This window comes from Giraffa tippelskirchi, chromosome 4, assembly GCF_054371585.1.
Source record: "Giraffa tippelskirchi isolate mGirTip1 chromosome 4, T2T-mGirTip1v1.2.pri, whole genome shotgun sequence".
Taxonomy (NCBI): domain Eukaryota; kingdom Metazoa; phylum Chordata; class Mammalia; order Artiodactyla; family Giraffidae; genus Giraffa; species Giraffa tippelskirchi.
Window position 1 is genome coordinate 125757421 of NC_137278.1, and position 22598 is coordinate 125780018.

At 45.0% G+C, this 22598-nt stretch overlaps 1 protein-coding gene across 2 annotated transcripts in view; it reads left to right on the forward strand.

Annotated features, from left to right (window-relative positions):
• Positions 1-22598, forward strand: part of PLXNC1 (plexin C1) — a 156787-nt gene that overhangs the window by 40097 nt on the left and 94092 nt on the right. For both annotated transcript variants that reach the window (XR_014082566.1, XM_081592165.1), the window contains exon 4: positions 1347-1447. Coding sequence is in view for 1 of the 2 variants with exons in the window: in XM_081592165.1 (XP_081448291.1) it covers positions 1347-1447 (101 nt within the window). In the remaining variant the exon portion in view is untranslated. The remainder of the gene's footprint in view (positions 1-1346; positions 1448-22598) is intronic.

Below are 22598 nucleotides of genomic sequence, written 5' to 3' on the forward strand. Positions count from 1 at the left end.
TGAGCAAAAGTGGTCCTGGGAGCAGATGTTACCTACTATGTCCTTCCTAGAGTATAATAACCAGAGCATTCAAATGCTCTCAGGAGACTTGTGCTAAGGAAACCTAGTTTGCTTTTTCCCTGTGAGGTTTCACATGTTTGTTGGACCGTGGAAACTTTTTCCAATGTAGTAGCAAGAACCAACATTTATTGAGTGTGTATTATGTGCTGGGCAAAGTTGGTAATAACCCTGTGAAGTCAGCAGTACCATCACCATGTCACAGGTGAGAAAACAAGGTTAGAGAGATTCCATGACATTTGTGAAAATACCCCAGAATTACAAAGATGTCCTGTGAGCTACAAGGAAGAATCCACATTCTGATTAATTTCAGCTCAGGCTGATGGCCTGCCCGCTGCATCTGTCAGCCACCCTGGGAACTCTGAGATGATGGGTGTGGTTATCCTCCATGAAGTCAACTTAGAGTGGACTGTTCAGGATAGCCTCTGCTCTTCTCACAAACTCCTTCTAGAACTCTCTGTTTCTCTGTATGTTTTAAGAAGTTACTTATGGTCTCCAGCAGGTACAGCTTCCTGGCTCTGAGTTCTACAGGTTTCCTGACTACCTGCTATGGGATTTTGCCTGCAAAAAATGTACCATGTGAGGCTCAGGTCCTCCCTGCCTCCCCTGGCTCTGCTTGGAGGCTCTGCCTGCCGTTAGGGCCTGGGTTTGCCCATCACCATCTCACTCTCTGGGGGCTGCTGTTTCCTGACAACTGGAAGAGGCAGCTCCAGGGGCTGAGAATGACTGGAAAACTCCTCCTATTTCTTTTATTTTCACCTTGAGTGGAGGGAGTGTGAGCTGGGAACTGGGAGCTGAGGTGATGGAGTACCCCTGAGAGGGGTGTGGGAGGGTGGTCCTCATTTCCATGCTAAGTGTCAACCTCCTGCTGACGCTTGGGGTCAGAGCCTGTTGCTTTCCCTTGATGCTCATCTCCAAGGTGCTGTTGACTGTCATTGTCTGAAAACAAGGTGACCTGATTCCATGATCTTGGAAATCACTATTAGCAGATCAGAAAGCTGTGAGAACTCTTTAAAAATACAGATTCCTAGGCCCCTGCCCCAGTCCTGCTTAACTTGAGTCTCAGCGGCAGGGGGTCTGGGAATCTGCCCTTTCAAAAGCTCCCCCAGGAGATGCTGATAAACTGCTCCATACCCTAGGACTTGAGAACCACTGCTCAATGTCATTACACAGATGCTCAGCATTTGAGTTGATAAGTGTCTCCTCGTGGCCCTTCATCAGATAAGGTGTTGGAGTTTTTCTGGTGTTGCTTATAATTCCATCTGAACTGCCATCATCTTTATTTTTAGGTGAGGAGAATTCGTGTTGCGAACTGCGGTAAACATAAATCCTGTTGGGAGTGTTTAGCAGCAACAGACCCTCACTGCGGTTGGTGCCATTCGTTACAAAGGTATTTCCTGAGTTTTCTCACCGACTTGCAATTTTGAAACAGTGTGATCGGCTGCACACTTGTTGCCTACTTTAAGGATCTATTCCAGTGATCTGGGGGAACTGATCTTGGCACCTACTAAAATATCATTGTGTAATCCAAATTCATTCTCGGGGATGTTCCCAGCCACGTTGGTGTTACTGAAATCATTTGACCTGGACGGCGGAGAGGGTCCCCAGCCTGGAAGGATAGGGGGAGTTGGAGGTGGGGGAGAGGGGATAAGTTGGAGCTGTCAGTTTTTCTTTTACTTTCTACAGAGTTCTCCAAGACAAGAGAGAGAGAGACAGAAGGTTCTCCCTCAGCGGAGATAAAAGAATAGGCATGTTTGAAATGTTTCGAATGAATCCTCACGATGTCACATATTCGGTCGGCTCCGCGGAAGCCTGATTATTGATGATGTTGTCTCCTGATGCGCGGTACAGCTGTGCACAGGCCTGATGTGCAGTCACAGTCTCCGGGCAGAATCTGCCCAGCTCGGTCTTGAATTACGATGTTCACGACCCATCTAGGCTCAGGGCGACTTGTAGCAGCTTCCTCGCCATGGCAGCTCCCAGTGTCGCTGGGACCGGCCTGGTTGGATTCACTGTTGCCATGGCAACCCAGTACTCAGGCTCTGCTATAGAAGTGAGGAAAGGAGAGCCTGCTGCAGCTCAGGCAGAGGGGGAAAAAAAAAACACACCGTAACAGTGTCTGTCAGTTTGCTGCTTTCAGTTTTTAAAGGTGAAAAAGGGTAAGAAAGAGTGGAACAGGGGCAGAGAAGCTGAAGGCTAAACAAGGGGCAATTTGGGGAAAGAAAAGAAGACTGAGAAAGAGAACTTGGGAGGCTTTTGGGGGGAGGAAGGCAAGAGGAATGAAGGGGGGGATATATAATATAAGCAAGAGGTTCAGGAAACAAAATAAAAATATGGGGATGGAATTAATTAAGAGTTCATGGAGGAAGTCGGAAGCTGAGATGCAGCAAGATGCATAATTGCCCTTGCCTTTCGCTGAGCTTCCTTACCGGGCTGTTGCCGTCAGAATCACCGACAGACAAAAGAAGCAGGGCCAAGAAGAGTCTCATGAATAATTGTAATTGGGTAGGAACGTTTTCTTCTTGTGGCTTGCCTAAGACTAGACTTGAAGAAAATTAACTGATCATGAACAGACCTGTATCGCCACACACCCACTAAGCAGTTTTGCTATAATCTTTCCAACCCTTTCCACTGATGTAGGTTCTCTGTGTTTGCAGAGCTCTGTGCAGGAGTTAATTCAGTAACAGTGGTGGAGCTGGTGGTGATGGTCACAGTGGTGATGTGATTAAATAGCCGCATGTAGCTAGTGGCCACTCTACGGGCAAACACTGGTCTGGCATTCATAGGAGATGTCTGAAATGGAGATGTGAATTTAGGGGTTAGTAGTGTTCAGATGATACACGTCGTGAAGTCTTAAGACCAGTGAGGGAGGGGGCATAGATTGAGGAGAGGAGTAGTTGGAGAACTGAGCTTTGAGTTCAGTGAGTACTGGTGCAGGGTTTAGGGGTCAGAGAGATGAAGAATAAGTGGACCTGAGGAGAGAACAGCCAGAAGGGGAAGAGGAAAAACTAAAGAAGGTGGCTTCTTGGAGGCCCAGGGAAGAAAGGAGGAGGGGAGTGGTCCATCGTGCCAGATTGTGCTGAGATGTCAAGCAAGAAAAGAAAATTGAACCACTGGACTTAGCAGGTGATTAGTGCCGACTGTGACAAGGACAGGAAGTAGTGATCAAACTGTAAAGAGAAAATGAGAAGAGGATGGAGCAGAGACAACTCTTTCGAGGAGCTTTGCTGAGAAAGACAGCAGAGACATGGAGCAGACGTTGCAGAAAAATGTGAAGTCCAGAGAGCTGTTTTTTAAGATGCAGGAAATAACTGTGTTTTTGTGCTGCTGGGAAAGTTCTAGTAGTGTGGGAGAAACTGACAATACAGGAGAGAGAAGAGAGAATTGTGGGGCGTTGTCTTTCTGCAGATGAAAGAAAATATGATCTCCTGTGCCATTGGGGGGCCCTGCCTCAGCCAGGAGCATGGGACCCTTCATCCTTGGTCTTGGGAGGGCAGGAGGAAAATATGGGCTCAGGAGCAGGTCAGTGGTGGAAGCATATGCAGTGTCTTTTCATGTGACTTTGCATTATTTTCAGGAATGTATGATGAGTGAGAGTGAGGTGAGGGAGGAAGCCCTGGAGTTGGAAGGGAGAAGTGAGAGAAGGTACAGAACAGAGTGGAAGAGAGAACAGAGCTGGGAAATGAAGAGCAATTGCCAGACAGTATCAGGGTGCACGTGAGATCCATGGTCTTGCTTTTGAAGTGAGAGCAGTAAGCCTGGTTCTGCTTTCACAAGCCACTATGGGCATAGGGGTAGGATAGGGGAGAGTTAGATTTAGTCAGAGATGGAACTGGTGGCTCAGTGGTAAAGAATCTGCCTGAAATACAGGAGACACAAGTTCAATTCCTGGGTTGGTAAGATCCCCTGAAGGAGGGCATGGCAACCCACTCCAGTACTCTTGCCTGGAAAATCCCCATGGACAGAAGAGCCTAGCAGGCTACGGTCTATGGGGTCACAAAGAGTCGGACATGACTGAAGCGACTAAGCAGCAGCAGGGAATTTTCAAGAGAGGAAAGTGGGGTCCAGGAGCTGAGGGTGCCTGATGATATGGATTTGGATACTTACAACTGTAGACCCTGGACTCCAAGCTGGAAGTGAGCTCTAAGGAGGGAAGTGAGGATGGGCGTGAGGGATGGGAAAAGGTAGCCAGCTCTGTGCAGGGGAGATTGTTTTGGGGTTTAAGACTTGTGGGACCTGGGGAACTGGAGAAGAGGTAGTGGTCGGACTATGGGGAACTTGAAATTAAGGTCATGGAGGGGACAGAGTTATTGGTCCTGACAAGATCTGGGGTGTGATTGTGTAGCTGAAGTAGGATGGATGACAAGATCACTGGCAGAGAGGGTGGGGAACTGAGGGGTCACAGTGTTTGATGGGCCAGTCATCAAGAAGGTCTATGGAACAATTTTGGAGGGACTGAGGAGCAAGATATTCAAAAAAAGAAAGGAATTGCCTGTAGGCTGCATGGTCTGTGGATGGTCGTGTCAAGGTGGGGCCAGGGGGCCTCTGGGCAGATGGCCCAATGGCTTGAGCTTCAGAGCTGGGGTGTGGGGAGCAGGCTTGGAAAGAAAGGAAGAAGAATCATCCTAAAGAGGCAGCAAGACACAAGGAGGACCCTTATGATGACGGAGAGGAAGCAGCCAGCCCTTGGTGGGCTGCAGGAATCAGCGTCCTCAGGGAGAACCTGGTTTCAGGATGAACAAGACAGTGAAGGGAACAGTTGGAGAAGTTGAAGATGCTGGGGATTTTATTGGTGATTGACTATGATAAAGGAGTTCCAGCCTTATAGAAAAGACTGCTCACAGCTTCCCCTGCTTCTGCTCTTATTCCCTCACCCCTGCCCCAAGAGGAATGGGCTTTTAAAAATCTCAACCAGATCATTTTATTCCCCATCTTAAAAACCTCCGCTGGCCTCCATCATAGAATTCAGTCTGACTCCCTTACTCAAAGGGCCTGAATACAGAGCTTCTAAGAATCAGGTCCTTGGTTACTTGGCCCTTTCTTTCTAACTTAAGAATATGCCAGGTTTGTTCCTTCCACAGGGACTTTTCACTGGCTGTTTGCTCAATCTAGAAAATTCTTCCCTAGATCTTGCCATGGTTGGTTCTTTCTTACTCATCAGGTCCCAGCACACACGTCTCCCCCTCTACCAATGACCTAGTCGGAAGTAGCCTCACCTCACTCCCAGTGACATCACTGTTTTATTTTATTCCTGGCCCCATCACTACCTGGCTTCCCTGGTGGCTCAGTGGTGAAGAATCTGCCACGAGACCTGGATTCAATTCCAGAGTCAGGAAGATTCCCTGGAGAAGGAAATGGAAACCCACTCCATTATTCTTGCCTGGAGAATCCCATGGACAGAAGAGCCTTGTGAGCTACAGTCCATGGGGTCACAAAGAGGTGGACATGACTGAGCAACTGACACACACACACATCACTACCTGAATGATCTTCTTTCTCTGCCTCTTCCTTTATTAAAATGTAAGTTGCTTGGGAGCCTTGTCTTGTTCATGACCATATCCCCAGAATCTAGAACAGTGCTTGGTACATGGTAGGTGCTTTAAAAATGCATGTTAAATGAATGGAGATTGAGTGGTTGAGAAAGTCTACCAATGGCAGGCTGAGACGTGTTAAGTATGATAAAACATTCCAGATTTATGAACTGATGGCCCTTCCCAGCCATGTCAGATCACTTGGTTTCAAACTGGCTTGGTTCTGGCCTAAGATGAAATAAAACTAAGCCTCATATCTGTGACTCATGTTAAGCTCCCAGTACCATTCAAAATTAGGAATTCTAAAGGGGGTTGTTTTCTTATAACTGTAGAGCATCCCACTGTGTTTATTTTAAATGTCACAGATTTATTTAGAAAAATAATTTGTTTTCTCTGTTGAGAAGGTTGAGTTTTATTACATACATGTCTAGAAAGTGGATTTATTGTGGAGGTGGGCGGTATGCAAGAAAATGATCTTAGCTTCCTTTTGACCGAGTGTGAAGAATGGGCATCCAGTATAAGCTGATAAAAAGCAATTAGATAAACAATCTAGTATTTTATTGTTGGAACCTCAAATCCAACCTATGCTAAATTTTTCTGCGTGGGTGGAAAGTGAATTTTTGCAGGCTGAATGTCTTGGGTTTGGAAGCAGCTTCTCAGATTCTCCCATATTGCAAAGCATAGCACATGTGTTCAGTTATGGATTTCCACAAAACTGGCAATCCTGAACCAATGAACGGGTGAGGTTCCAAAAGTTCATTTGCAAATGTGTTTGGCACTCCGAATGCATTTTTCCCATAGAAACAATGTCATAAATGAAGGGCTGATTCTCAAGTCAGCCCACAAAATTCAATTTATTTAGTTTCAATAAATATTTATTGAATATCTACCAAGAATCCAATGTGGGAAGTGACATAACTAGGTGATATTGGGAGAAATCAGATGCCATTCTTGGCCTTAAAGAATTTATGTGCCAGCTAAAGAGACAGACCCATCACTAGCCAAGGTTTATTCATTCAGTCATACATCACATCAACAGATTTACTGAGCACCTACTGTGTGCTTTGGATACAGTTCTTTCTTGCCCACATGGAGCTTGCAGTTTAGTGAGGGATAGAGATAGTTTTATTAGTCAGGTCTGCTCCAATAATACTGTTAACCAGCAGATTCTCAGTGGCTTACAAGAACAAAAATTTGTTTTTCTTGCTCATGGTTCAGCTCCAGTGGAGAGTGGGGGTGGGAAGGGGACTCTTCGTCAAGCTGTAGGTGGAGAGTTTGGTTCAGATCTGCTTCACATGTCTTTTGTCCTGCATGTACTCTCCTCAAGGCAGACAGCAGAAGTGCAAGAACCCAAGCTAAACTCTATGGTACATCCAGAGCCTCCACTCATGTCACGTTTGCTGATATTCCATTGGCAAGCAAACCACATAGCCAAGCCCAACATCAGTGAGGTATGGATACACACTCCACCTATTCTAGTGTCATTCTAGTACAGGAGAGACTGCAGAACTGGGAACAATAATTCAGTCTACCCCAATAAGTTAAGGGGTTTCCAATCTATTAATCTTGATAAGTAAATAGAGAGTAATAACATTTAGCACAGAGGAAACGGAGGATTCTATGGAGGCACATAAAAAAAAATCTAATAAATAGCACATGTTGGTGAGGATGTAGAAAAAATGAAACACTTGTGCACTGTTGGTGAGAATGTAAATTGGTGCAGCCACTCTGGAAAACACTGTAGAGATTCCTCAAAAAATTGAAAATAGAACCATCACGTGATCCAGCAATTCTACATCTAGGTATTTTTCTGAAGAAAATGAACACTAATTCAAAAAGATACATGCATTCCTATGTTCATTGCAGTGTTATTCACAATAGACAAGAGGTGGAAGCCACCTAAGTATCCTTCGATAGATGAGTGGATAAAGAAGATGTGGTATAGGTACACAATGGACTACTACTCAGACATTTAAAAAATGAAATCTTGCCATTCACAGCAACATGGATGGACCTAGAGGGTATTAAACTAAGTGAAATAAGTCAGGCAGAGGAAGACAAATATTGTATGGATTTCACCTGTATGTGGAATCTAAAACAACATGAACAAAAATAGCAATGGAAACAGAGTTGCAGGTACAGAAACGAACAGGTGGTTGCCTGAGAGGAGGGGTTTGGGGAGATAGGTGAAATAGGTGAGGGAGATTAAGAGATACAGACTTCCAGTACAAAATAAATGAGTCGAGGGGATGAAATGTACAGCTGGAGAATATATGGTAATAATAATTATTAGTAATTATAAAATGGAATAATGATTAATGATAATAATACAGTAATAACTTTGTATGGTGACAGATGGTACCTAGACTTGTCATGGTGACTGTTTTGTAATATATAGAAATATCAAATCCCTATATTGTGCACCTGGATCTAACAGTGTTATAGGTCAATTATACTTCAATTAAAAAGACAACCACAGGTTCAGGGAAAGCGAATCAATGAATCAAAGAAAAGAAACCTAAACTTAAGGTCACAGAAGGCTTCCTGGAGGAAGGGATGTCTAAGCTGAGCCTGAAGTGTGAGCATCAGAAAGCATCCGGGTGAAGAGAGAGGAGGTGGAGGAAACTGAGGGAACGGGCCATGCCAAGGCTGGGAGCTGGAGGGGCGCTTGGCCTGACGGGCAGTATGGAGGAGGGGTGTGGTCTGAGGAACGTTAGTTAATGAGGATAGACAGGGGTGGGGGAGAACAAGTCCTATAGCCCGTGTTAAAGATCTGAATTTTCCTGGAAAGGCTTTGGGAAGCCGTTCCAGGGTTCCAATCAGAAGGCAGACTAGATCACTCATGTGGTGTAGAACAAGCATTCTGGCACAAGACAGACTAGAGAAGACACCACTGGAAATCCACAGATCACTGAGAAGGTGGTTGTAAACCAGCAAGAGATTGGAGACTGAATTTGAGAGATGATCGTGGGGATGGAGAGAAGCAGGTGGATTTAAGAGCTGGCTGGAAGATAGAATTGACAGAACTTAGTGATTAATTGGATTCCTCCCTTGGGTCTGACACACTAAAACTAGGGCCATAAAATGAAAAATAAAATATCAAGGTGGCCACTGTTTTTCTGGAAGATGTATTCTTTCTCTCTTGATCTAAGTCCTCACAAAGAAAGTAATGATACCCAAGCCTACACTGGATGCCTACTGTGTCTCAGGCCTTGTACTTGGCACTGGGTGGGAACCCAAAGGATGGGTACCTAAGTTAGATGGAGAAGGACTTCTAAGAGATGTGGAGCTGGGTCTCAGGTGCAGGGACTTTGCTGTTGAAATGATAGGGGAAAGAGTGCAAGCATCTGGCTTGGGTACCAGAAGGACCAAGGTATTACTGACTGAGCAGGAGTTTAGGAAGACGAGCCAGTTTGGGATGCCCAGCAACGCAGGGGATGACTTCCACACTGGAAGGAGCAGTCCATCAGAGAAAGAAGAGTGCAGACCTGGAGTCAGTGTGTTTGGGATCGAATCCAGGCCCCTGTGTGACCTGCAAGTTTCTTATCATTTCTGTGCCAAATCTCCTCTTCTATAAAGCAGGGCTTCCTTGGTAGCTCAGCTGGTAAAGAATCCTCCTGCAATGCAGGAAGCCCTGCTTGGATTCCTGGGTCAGGAAGATCCCCTGGAGAAGGGATAGGCTACCCACTCCAGTATCCTTGGGCTTCCCTGGTGGCTCAGCTGGTAAAAAATCCACCTGCAATGCAAGAGTTTGGGTTTGATCCGTGGGTTGGGAAGATCTCCTGGAGAAGGGAATGGCTACCCACTCCAGTATTCTCGCCTAGAGAATTCCATGGACTGTACAGTGCATGGGGTTGCAAAGAGTGGGGCACGACTGAGTGACTTTCACTTTGATAAAGCAGGGTAGCAACAGTACCTCTTTTGTAGGGTTGCTGAGAGAATTAAATCAGACGATGTGCATGAAGTCCTAGGCACAGTGCCTCTTCGTAGTAAGCAGTGTAGTGATGTTAGCTGTTATGATGGCGAAAGCCCAGAGGAAGGAGCAGTTGGTTGTAACCAAGGTTGGGAAAGGCTTCAGAGAAGAGGTCATGTTAAAATTGGGTCTTGGGGGAGAGGAGAATATTGGGTCTTGAAGCCTGAGGAGAATCTCACCAAGGGAGGGGGGTGAGGGATAATTCAGGCAGCAGAACCAGCACAACAAGGGTTTGATCTTTTCATTTTATTTTCTTTTTTGGCCACACAGCCTGTGGGATCTCAGTTCCCCAACCAGGGGTCAAACCCATGGCCCCTGCAATGGCAGCACAACTGGACCACAGGGACAGTCCTGACAATAGGAGATCTTTTGAGGGAAGGGCCAACTGAATCATCTCACCCCAGCACTTCTCTGGAAGGAGGAAGTAGATGGGGAGGGACCAGGAAGGAAAGGTTTCTTAATCTGGACTTTATTAGTTGCTACTGGGAACTTAGAGAAGGGTTTTCAGCAGAGGACCAAAACAATCATATCTGTGTTTTTAAAAGACAGTCCTGATGGCATAGAAGAAGATGAAGTGCATTAAGGCAAGCATTAACTGTACCACACTTGCCAGTCCTCCCACTTCTAGGGTTACTGCCTTCCAGTACGTTTTATAAAGAGTGAGTTCCCCTCATGTCTCTTCCTGAGTCATCTACTTAGCAGCCGTTTCTCCAAACTTCACGTACCTCCCCACCTCTCCCAACACCATCACGGGCTCCACTTGGGGTCCCAGTCTCGTGACGGAACCAAGGCTGGGTCCTCTTCAGAAAATGTACATGTAAGAAAAGCCACACTCATCTTTATTGTCCTGTCCTGGAAGGCCCCACCTCCATAGGATGTGTTCAGGGTGGGGACAAAGCCCCCAGGCATGCTGATTTTAAAGTACCTGTAGACTCCCTTCACTTATTTGTATGAGTGCAACACTTAGTGATATCCTTCTACATGTTTCTATCACGGTGGCAGTTGGAAGACCTCCAAGCAGCCCCTGGTAGCAGTTTTTAGGTTTTCATCTGCTGGTTGGCTGTTTGACACATGACTCTGTGAAAGAGGTCATTTCTCAACTTGGCGTAACAACAGACTTTCTGAAAGGGTTGGGGTAACAGAAGGTGATTTGAATGCTGGTAAGAAAAACTAAAATCCGCCTGCTAAACATATTCGTCCTCAACACCCCAGAGTAATAAGCAAAAAGAATTCAATGATTTGCTTATGGATGCACTCAGTCCCTTACATTGCTCTCCTGTCTTGAGGTCTTTCTTCCCTCCCTCTCCGAAGAGACACCGCTTTCTCAAGTCTCCCCTAAGCATCACCCGTAAGGCCTAGGAGCTGCTGTTGCCTGAGAATTCGACCAAGGTGACCCACGGTGCATAGTAACCCATAGCCACAGTATTCTGAAGTTTGAAGTATTCTGGTTTGGTCTACCATTGTGAAACGCAGGCACTATATAGCAGAGAAGGCCACCGGGGCTTTTCAGTAGAGGAATCAGTCAGGATATGCCCACTTCTCCTTCAGAATGCGGTTACAGTGCCCCTTCCCTAGGAAGCCTGCCTTGAGCCCAGGCCCAGCCAGGAGACAGGGTCCCCAGGCAAGGAGGAGAATCTGCTTACCACATGTCAGATCCTGTGCCCTGAATGTGCCCTGCATGTTGCATTTAGTCCTCCCGGTACCCTGTAAAGTAAGCACTTATTACAGTACCCACTTTTAAGATGAGGAAACAGCCTTAGGTTTCTGTATTCATTTCCTACTTCTGCTGTAGCAAATAACTACAACCTTGCTGGCATAAACAACCTACATTTCTTATCTTACAGATCTGGAGGTTGGAAGTCTGTAGAGGGTTTCACTGGGTTAAAACCAGAGTGTAGAAAGGACTGTGTTCCTTCTGGAGCCCATAGGGAGAATCCATTTCCTGTCTTTTCAAGTGTCTGGAGGCACCTACATTCCTTGGCTTGTGGCCTCTTCTTGCATCTTCAAAGTCAGCAGTGTAGCCTCTTCAGACCTTTCTGGCTCTGAATTCTATTTCCATTATCACATCTCCCTCTTTGACCCTCCTGCTTCCTCTTATGGGGACCCTTGAGATTACTTTAAGCTCACTCAGATAATCTAAGATAATCTTCCCCATTTTAAGATTCTTAATCACATCTTTGAAGTCCTTCTTGCCAAGTAAGGCAACACATTCACAACTTCAAGAGATTAAGACATAGATATCTTTGGGGGCCATTCGTCTGCTTACTGTAGCTTGTATAAGCAGTGGGAACAGAATTAAAGTCTAGGCTTAGATCTAGGCTCTAACTCCCAGGTCAGTACCTTTACCTACCACCATAGTGAAAGGGAGGAGAAGCCTAGAGGCATTATCCCTCGTGGTGGTGATGGGGAGAAGGGAGAGCCTGCTCCAGAGAGATCCACAGATCCATGAACACTGGTTACACATGGAACTCTGGGTCAACCTGAGTTATGGAAACCCTTCTACCTTGAGAGTTTAAGCATCCATGCATTTACTTAACAGATTTGGGGTGTTTTTTGTTTTTGTTTTTTTGGCTATGCTGGGTCTTCATTGCTGTTCATGGACATTCTCCAGTTGCAGTGAGCGGGAACTACTCTCTAGTTTGGTACAGGGGCTTCCCATTGCAGTGGCTTCTCTTGTTACGGAGCGCAGGCTCAGTAGTTTTGGCTCATGGGCTTAGTTGCTCCACAGCATGTGGGATCTTCCCAGACCAGGAATCAAACCCATGTCCCCGGCATTGGCAGGTGGATTGTGCAGACTCTCAACCCCTGGACTACCTGGGAAGTCCTCCTTAACAGATCTTTATGGAGCACCCGGTGTGTCAGACACTGTTCTAAGCATCGAGGTTCTCTAGCGATAAACAGCTCAGCCCCATGTCTTGGCCCCGTGCAGGTCCTTTAGAGATGTATTAGTTTCCTAAAGCTGTCATAACCAGTGGCACTCAGTGGCTTCAAACAGTGAAGACTTATTCTCTCACAGTTCTGGAGGCTAGAAATCCAAAATCAAGGTATCAGCAAAGGGCTGTGATCTCTCTGAAACCTGGAGGGGAGAAACTTTCCTTTCCTTTTCAAGCTTCTGGTGGCTTCTAGTGTGTCTTGGCTCGTGGCAGCATATCTCTCACCTCTGCCTCCATGTTTACGTGGCCTTTTTTCTCTTCGTGTGTCCAAACTGCCTTCTCCTTTCTCTTGTCAAGACACTGGTCATTGAACACCCTAAATCCAGAATGATTTCATCTTGAGACCCTTAACTATATGACATCTGCAGAGGCGCTGTTTCCAAATCAGGTCACATTCTGAGGTTCTGAGTGAACATGAATTAGGGGTGCAACATTACTGACCCGACTACATGAGGGAAGAGTGAAAATAAATAAGAACATAGCGTGTCAGATGTGATCACCCTTAGGAAGAAAAATAAAGCTGAGGAGGGGGAGGTTAGTTTCAACCAGAGGGTCCTGGGGAGCCTCACAGAGAAGAGGGCAGCTGAGCCAAGACCCAAAGGAGCGCACTCCACTTCGGGATGTCCCCTTTGGAGGCTGTGGCCACATCCAGCCCAGTGGCCAGGAAGTTGATTCATGACAGAAGATGGCTTCCAGTTCTGCACCCCTCCCTCCTTTCCTTCCAACCCGAGATGTGTCCTCATGCTGAATTTTGTGCAGTGACACTCCTTTATGGTCGAGTGAGGCTCTAATGGCAGCGATCATGAGAATAATGGGATTTGGGGGCGGCCCCTCCTCCTTGTGTGAGGACCCCATTGTGCCGACTAATTGTAGAAGCAAGTAGGACAACTGTCTGTGGGGTGGAAGCAGTGGGGAGCAGAGAGGAATATGTTATTTGGGCCTCAGGGCATCACTGAATTACCCTGGCAGAAGCTGAACCCGTGCATCTGGGTTACCAAGGAGGCTGAAAGGGATGTGGGGGCCTTCTCACGCTGGAGGGGGGTCTTGGGTGGACCCGAGTCCCCTGGATTCTTCATCATCTTTGTCAGCTGTTAGAAGAGCTGTGAATATTTCAAAGCAGAAGGTGGAGAGGGGATGAAACCATGAAGGCGCCCAGCTCTTGGCACCCAGGCAGCTGACAGTGGCTGGCACAGAGGGAATGCTTACATACTCAGAAGCCAGTTTTGTTTGGTCCGACTTCAGTCTCCAAACTACTTATCCTCACATGTTTTCAGTTGATGCTAAGTAGCTCGAGCAGGTACCATCAGGAACACCCCTTTTAGTAAATATATGTTTTAATGGAATAGATTTTTTTTTTTAAATGACCTTATCTCAGCAGGCACTTTCATAAGTATGTATCGATTGGCTTTTAAAAATTCCTCAGATGTTTTCACTTGTCTTGGTGACCTGATACTTTTCCTGTTCCCAACAACAACTCCACATTGAAACCAATGTCCTGTCTTCATTGGAAGCCTTCCTGCCAGGCTTTGGTGTTTTTGCTCTTGGGTACCAGTGAGGTTTTGTAGCATTTGGGCCCTTGTATCCCGCTTTGAGGAGAGTGGACCATTTCTGAAACACCCCGTGTGGGATTCGATGTTAACTCTCAGGAAGATGGAGTTTTATTGCTGCCAGCTTTTTACTGATGGGGGAAACCAAGGTCCTGAGAGGCTAAAGAGTGTGCTTCCCATTACAGAACAAATGTGTGGGAGAGCAGCTTGGAACCCAGATCTTCCTGACTTGAGAAGCATCATTTCCCATCTTTATTTCCAGGCTACCTATTCTTTACGAATGCCTCCCTTAAATTCTTCAGTTCAGGGTAGGCCTTTGGAAATTGAAACACCAACTCTTAGTGCACTCAGTTCAGTTCAGTTCAGTTCAGTCGCTCAGTCGTGTCCGACTCTCTGCGACCCCATGAATTGCAGCACGCCAGGCCTCTCTGTCCATCACCAACTCCCGGAGTTTACCCAAACCCATGTTCATCGAGTCGGTGATGCCATCCAACCATCTCATCCTCTGTCGTCCCCTTCTCCTCCCGCCCCCAATCCTACCCAGCATTAGGGTCTTTTCCAATGAGTCAACCCTTCGCATGAGGTGGCCAAAGTATTGGAGCTTCAGCTTCAACATCAGACCTTCCAATGAACACCCAGGATTGATCTCTTTTAGGATGGATTGATTGGATCTCCTTGCAGTCCAAGAAACTCTCAAGAGTCTTCTCCAACACCACAGTTCAAAAGCATCAATTCTGCGGCGCTCAGCTTTCTTCACCGTCCAACTCTCACATCCATACATGACCACTGGAAAAACCATAGTCTTGACTAGATGGACTTTTGTTGGCAAAGTAATGTCTCTGCTTTTAAACATGCTATCTAGGTTGGCCATAACCTTCCTTCCAAGGAGTAAGCGTCTTTTAATTTCATGGCTGCAGTCACCATCAGCAGTGATTCTGGAGCCCAAAAAAGTAAAGTCTGACACTGTTTCCACTGTTTCCCCATCTATTTCCCATGAAGTGATGGGACCGGATGCCATGATCTTAGTTTTCTGAACGTTGAGCTTTAAGCCAACTTTTTCACTCTCCTCCTTCACCTTCATCAAGAGGCTCTTTAGTTCTTCTTCACTTTCTGCCATAAGGGTGGTGTCATCCGCATATCTGAGGTTATTGATATTTCTCGCGGCAATCTTGATTCCAGCTTGTGTTTCTTCCAGCCCAGCGTTTCTCATAATGTACTCTGCATATAAGTTAAATAAGCAGGGTGACAATATACAGCCTTGACGTACTCCTTTTCCTATTTGGAACCAGTCTGTTGTTCCATGTCCAGTTCTAACTGTTGCTTCCTGACCTGCATACAGGATTCTCAAGAGACAGGTCAGATGCACTCATCACCCACCAAAGAACCACATGGGGTGAAGGCCACAAATCCCTTTTGTGTGAGTGTTTCAGTCTGCAACTGTGTTTCATGTGTGCTGAATAGCTCCAAGTATCAAGACAAAGGCCAGTTTTCCACCACCCCAGTGAACTGGCCAGCCCAGTGAACAAAAATCAGTGAAACAACTTCTGCTGGTATCATGGAGACATAGACAAGAATTTAGTCACTTGAACACTTAATTCTTAATCCAGTTCAGCGAACGTGTGTTGAATGCCAGCCATGGGCCAGGTCCAGCACTAGGCCCTAGGGAGAAAAAAATGAATAAGGCTCTGCCCAGTGGAAGCTCACAGGTTAATGTGGGAAGCAGGCATCAGCCAGTACGCCATGAAAAAATGCTCTCATAGCTGGTATTCAAGGCATGGGGAGACCCCAGAGAACCCTCGGGAAGAGGAGGAGGAGGGTTAAGATTAAGAACCTTCCAAGAAGCCATGAGCTGAGTCTGCCTTCTTACATGGAAAGGGCAGGCTGATTGTTGATCTGGTATGTGTAAGCAACGCAAAGGGCAGTCCAGTTACCCCTGCTGCCCAGATGCCTGTCACATCAGTATTATGTTGTATGTGTTTGGCTTACATCATTCACACTTTTTGCCTAAGTTCTGTTTTATTTGCCTATGTAATAAATATAATAACAGCTACTAATATTTACTGAGGCATTATTGGAAGCCTCAGTTCAATAGATGTATGTTTTTGAAATAACTCTTTGATCTATGTTTTGGTAGGTGTATGTTAAGTAGATGTACATTTTTGTAACAATTCCATGAAATAGACATTATTATCTGCATTTTTGCAGCTGGAAAGCCTGAAACATAGAGAAGGTGTGATTTGCCCAACGTCACACGCTTATAATTGGCAGCTCCACCCACCACTTCTTCACTAAGTTCTAGCCTGGTCTGGTCTTTTTTAATCAGTTCCTTGCAGAGACCAGACTTTAAGTGAACTCAGGATCTTGGCACTTACTGTTCCTTCTGCCTAGAATGCTGTTTCTACTGCTCTTGATGTGGCTAGATTGTTTTCATCCTTGAGATCTGAGCTGAAATGCCATCTTTCTTTTTAAGTTTTTGGCCATGCTGCATAGCTTGCAGGATCTCAGTTCCCCAACCAGGAATTGAACCCAGGTCATCTCATTGAAAGGCTGGAATCCTAACCACTAGGCCACCAGGGAATTCCTTGAAATGCCATCTTTCTTGACTAGCTTACCTAAAGTAGTTCCTTGCTGCTATATTTTTTTTATTTCTGCTGAAAACTAGCCTTGATTTGAAACTATTTAAATTATTGTCTGCTTATTTGGTTTTGGTCCGTGTGCCTCACTGGAATATAAGCTCATTAAGAGGGGAGCTTTAACTGGCTTAAACATCCATACATCCCCAGTGCTCGGTGTTTGGTATCTAGGGGGCATTCAGACAATACTTGTAGAAGGAATCCTAGATGTGGCCCTAGGCCCTGGGGGCTGCCCTGAATAAGGCAGGCTTTTCCCTTGGGGATCTTACAGTGTGGTCGGAGAGACGGGCAGTCAGCAATGAGTGCATTGTGCTGTATATATCAGAAGCATGTGTAAGGTGCCCATATTGACACAGCAGAGGGCATGACTGCTTTGCCCGGAGGCTGGGAAGACATGGAGGAGGCGACACTGAACTTGGAGCACCATTTCACTAACACTGCAGACCCTCAGACATTCTGCACATGCCGAGAAGAACCGGGCAGGTTTCCCTGCATGTGTTTATTAAGTAATTGCTCTTTGAGAGGTGCCATGTACTAAGTATTAGTGATGGATGTCTTTAGGAGCTTGTAAGTTAAATAGACTTATCAACCCATGATTGCCAGGGGATGAGTTTGGAAAAGAAGGCAGGGGCTCGATCATAGTATTAGGTACCAAGATAAGCGTGGAAACGTGTGTTCTAGGCTCCAAGTCATGAAAGGGATGTAGGTAGAGGAGTTTGGTGTAGATAAGAGGGTGCCATTGAAGATTTTTTAGTAGGAAGTGGTGTAATCAGTTCTGGACTTGAGAATACCTAGGCATTGGTGTGGAGAGCTGACTAGAGGCAGGGAGGAGGGAGGCCAGTCAGAAGGCTGCTGCAGGAGCCCAGATGACAGGTGATAGGTGAGCGCGGATTGTGGGAGACGGCATAGAGCAATGCTTGGAACGAATAGGTCATGATCAGCTGAGTATGAGAGATGAGAATAAAGAGCCCAAAAAAGCCTAAAGTTGTCCAATTTGATCTTCCATTTGGATTATTGCTCATTAACCAAGATTTAAGTGCTTCCCAGTGTGCGTGGCTAGGACTTCTAATCCTTTAGTAAAAACGTTGGAAGATGTGCATTATCCATTCCTATCTTGTAAGTTACAAAGTACACCGGAATATTGAAGGCTCTGAGAATTCCTGCAGTAGAGAAGATCATTTAATTTTATTTAACTAGTGTTTCCCAAATTTCTAAAGCCTTATTTAATACTAACACCTAAAACAACTTGAAGAACACACTTGGAGAACTGCCGAGAAATGGAATAAAACCTGTATTTTCCCATAGGGCTCAGGCTCTGGGAGGATGTAGTTATTTTTATCTTGGCCTTTATGATGTTATTATCCTGGAAACCTTTGAAAATTTTGAGTTGTTTGGCACAGTCCTAAGAGTATGAACACCAGTGCCAGACTGCTGAGATTCATACCATGCTGTCTAATCTCTCTGCACCTCAGTTTCCTCATCACTGAAATGGAGCTGATAACAATGGAGCTGATACCTACTTCTTGAGGTAGCTATAGGATCAACAAGTCCTAGAAACAGCACCTGGCCCCTGGAAAGGGCTCCATAAACGGGGGCCCTGGTGAGGGGCAGTATGGGGTAGGAGGTGAGACATGGACTTGGAAGCAGCACTGCCTGATTTGGTATCTCAACCCCTCTGCTTCCTAACTCTGTGACCCTGGGAAACAATATGGAGCCTTCTTGCCTCCAGTTTTCCCCAGCTGTAAAAATCAAGGGAATTTGTCGTACCGACTTCATAGTTTTGTGAAGAATAAATGAATCAAATCATATGAAAGAACATCTCCTGGCATGTTAGATGTTTTCACTTTTAAAAAATCTTCTAAATTGTTTCCGTTATTAGCATCATTTTCTTATGTAGGTTGGCTTTTCATCACTGGAGCTGAAATTCAGTTTTTCAGCTTTCCTGGCAAGTTATTTTGGTCTTGTATTTTGGCATCCCCCTTGGCTGACTCTGGAGGCCTGAAATTCAGAGTTGAGTTTGTCACAGTGACTTCTCATTCTCTTCTTTTCACTTGAGATTGGTTTTTCATCTCGTGGGCTAACAACTCAATTCTCGGGACCACCTGGTCCCTCCTCTGGGCTCCGTGCCTTTCTGAAAAAATGCAGACATCTGTTTCAAATCACTTAGTAGAAGTCCTTGGGATGCTCTTATAGCAAAATCTTCCCCCAGCCAGGACACAGTCTCCTGTTCCTGAGAGAGAGGCTGCACTGTTTCCTTGTTAAAAGTTTTCTGATATTATATCAGTAAAGAATCTTTGGAACAGATCACACCAACCCTCCCATTCAAGCCAATTACCTGATATTTAGTTGTTAGTTTACTTCAAGGACTGTCTGCTCTTAGTGAACAATTAGATTAGAGGATGCTGATGAAATTCGAGTGGCAGGAAGTAGAAGTTGCATTTCTGAGTTCAGAGTTTCTGTTTCAAGGTTGAGTAAGTAGTAAATTCTTAGGGAGAGATTCTAGCCTAATAGAGTCAGATTTTCAAGGTCCCCCAGCCCATCCCCTGGGCATTTCACCTGCCTGCATGCCTGGAAACTTCAGCTCATTTCTAGAGGTGGGTCTCCCAGTTCTTTATGTCGGCATGAAAACAATTAATAATTTAAGTCATCCCCATTAAAAAATGGAGATACTGTGTAAATGCAATACTGTAATAATAAATTTAAAAGTCGATCCAGCTGGGCACTGTTCCCAGACTACCAGCCAAGCAGAAACACAAGTAAAGAAGAAAAACTGCAATATAATACAAATGGATTCAATCTCATTGTTTTCTGCTACTTTTATATCGCAAATATACAGAATTGAAGTTACATTGCAAATAAATAGGTTTTGTGGGTTAAAACCTGGAGACTTAATCACTGTTTATAACATTATTTCTATGGGGAGATAAGTGTATTCCATATTACAAACACATGGTTTGCAAGGCAGTTTTTGGAATACAATAGATTTGTGAGTTGGGGGGCTTCCTGGAATGTTAACCTCTAATTGGGTGTTTTGTATTCAGGGCTAGTGATGGGTGAACATTCAAGGCCTCTCAGAACCCTGCTCTCTGTTTCCCTCCCAAACCCATGCTCCCCTCTGCATTCTGGAGACTCTGTCTCACCTTCTCCCTTCTATGCTCCTGGGGTCTTCATCTCTGTCGCCTTATCCTGGCCCAGCCCCACCCTCCAACCACTAATGGGGCCCAAGGAAGCCAGGAGGAACTCTAAATGTCATTATTTTTGTGCACCTTATTAAATGGCAGTTAGGAGCCTGGCAGGCTACAGTCCATGAGGTCGCAAAGAATCAGACATGACTGACATGTCGTAACACACAGGGCTCACAGATGACCATGCAGCTGAGTGGTCAAGTGTGTGGCTCTGAAACTGAACTTCAGACACTTGAAGCTGTGAAACCTTGGCATGTTGTAAATACCTCTCTGAGCCTCCGTTTCATCCCTACAGAGCAATGTGGTTTTGAGGACTAATGTGTATGCGTGCTCCGTCATGTCTGACTCTTTGTGACCCCTGGCTCCTCCTGTAGCCCTCCAGACTCCTCTGTCCATGGAAATTTCCAGGCAAGAATACTGGAGCTGGTTGCCATTCCTCCTCCGGAGGATCTCCCCAACCCAGGGATTGAACCCGCATCTTCTGCGTCGCCTGCATTGGCAGGTGGTTCTTTACCACTGAGCCACCTGGGAAGCCCGTGAGGACAAACAGGGGAGGAGTGACTGTAAGCATTCAGAACGGTGGCAGTTCCCCCCATGTAGATACCTGGTGGGGTGGTGACTCAGGGACATCAGGGTTTAGAAAGATTTCCATGAACTCAGGAAGCAAACACACTGTCGACAGATACTTTCTGAATTCGAAACAGCAAATTTAGACAAGTGTCTGGAATCTCCCTGTTGGTGAGTTTTGAACAAACTAACAGTTAGGGGGAAGGGAGGGGTGGTCCACATATGTATATAGTTGAGTAACAATCTCTAACTCTTATTATTTTGAACAGATTAAGCTCTACAGTAGATACTATGAACAAGCCTTCTTAAGTAGTTTAATTCACTAAATTGAATTCATGGTCCTTTCACCTAGCAAAAGTTTTTTTTTTTTTTATTAACTTTTGGTTTTGGGGCTTTTTCTTTCCTTCAGGCCGTTTTTTCTTTCCATTAGTGCCAATTCTATTAATTTGCAAATAGGCTAGTGTCTGCATGTTGGCCTTATTTTGTAGGCATGAAATCTAGCTGGAAGTAAGGGCCAGACAAATATTAATTGGGAGTCCTAGAACTTTGGGAAAGGCCCTCCACGAAGAGTGGGGCAACAGCATAAGATAAGAAAAGCAAATACATGTCTGCTATTTTTTTTTTCCAGAATATGCTCATTCTAATTTGAATCCCATTTTCCTCCTATCTGAAGAAATTATCATGAAGTCAGTTAAGAAGTCAGCCTATCTGAAGTTGCTTCACTGAGGATCAGCCTTGCCGAGACCTGAGTCTGAAAATGAGATTTTAATTTTATTTGGGCAAAGGCTTAAGTGTCTATGCACTTGACCATTGCTTTTGTGGGTGTATAGGAACAAGAGTGATGGCTTTCAAAAGGGACCATTTTAAAGTAACTGGTTTTGTTTACTAAAACGTGGGAGCTCTGAGGTCTGTTCCCCCTCCTGGAGAAAGTTTGTGTGGGTAACGTGTTGTCATGAACATTTTATCATCTGCAGTATTGAAGAAGTAATAAGATATTGTTGTTGGTTGACCATCTGGTTATACGTTCTTGGCATTACGGTTTGCTTTTTAATTTTTATTTTTCAGCTGGTGAGAAACAAGGCATGAGATCTCAAAGGTGTTTTATAAACCAGCAATTTATGTTTAGTTGCTTAACATGGTTAAATTTTGTTTTCGCCTTATACAAAATAGGAAGTGAAAGGTCTGTTACCTATATATATATATTTCAGTGTTAAGTTGCTTCAATCCTGTCTGACTCTTTGCGACCACATGGACTGTAGCCTGCCAGGCTCCTCTGTCCATGGGATTCTCCAGGTAAGAATACTGAAGTGGGTTGCCATGCCCTCCTCTGGGGGATTTTCCTGACCCAGGGATCAAACACGTGTCTCTTATGTCTCCTGCATTGGCAGGCAGATTCTTTACCATTAGCACCACCTGGGAAGCCTATATATATATACATATAAACGTATGTATTTTTTTCCCAAAAGATAAACTGAAAACCTTGAAAACCTCAGTTTCTAATTTGTACCTTCTCTGGCCCCCGATTCAAACTTCTAGCTTATATTAAGAGTAGTCTCTTCACTATTAGTACAAGTCAGACATAAACCCTAAGGAAACTCTAGGAAGAAAACTCACCTACAGAAAGGACCTATAGAGATTTCATATTTCATCCATTCATTCAAAAATGTTTGTTGAAACCCTAGTATTTGCATATCATGCTGTCAGACACTGAAAGATCTGCAGAAGAAATATTAAAAACATTCTTCCTTTTTTTGAGGAGCTCATAGCTTACTGGGGGGCATGACATAGACACATAGAACAGTTAAGTTGTAATTCAAGGCAGCATATGATTAAATACCAAAACGTGTGGTTCCAACAAGAAAGGCTATAGGAGTTCAGAAAAGGGAGTGATAATTCAGTGGCACTACTGTTTTCTGCCTACAAATTGGCAAATTGTAGCACTATTTGTATGAAATATTTTACACTTGTTTTTTTGGCAGCCTTGGGCCTTGACTCCCAGACAGTATTAAAAGCCTACAGAAACATTTGTACTCCACTCTCTTTAGAACTGGCTTTTTTTTTTTTTTTTTTGGCCTCCTTTTAGACAGAGGAAGTGCCTTATACAAACTGGAATGCCCCTGAGAGAGAGGCAGGTCGTTTTTGACAGTCACCATCGCTTTCTAATACAAAATG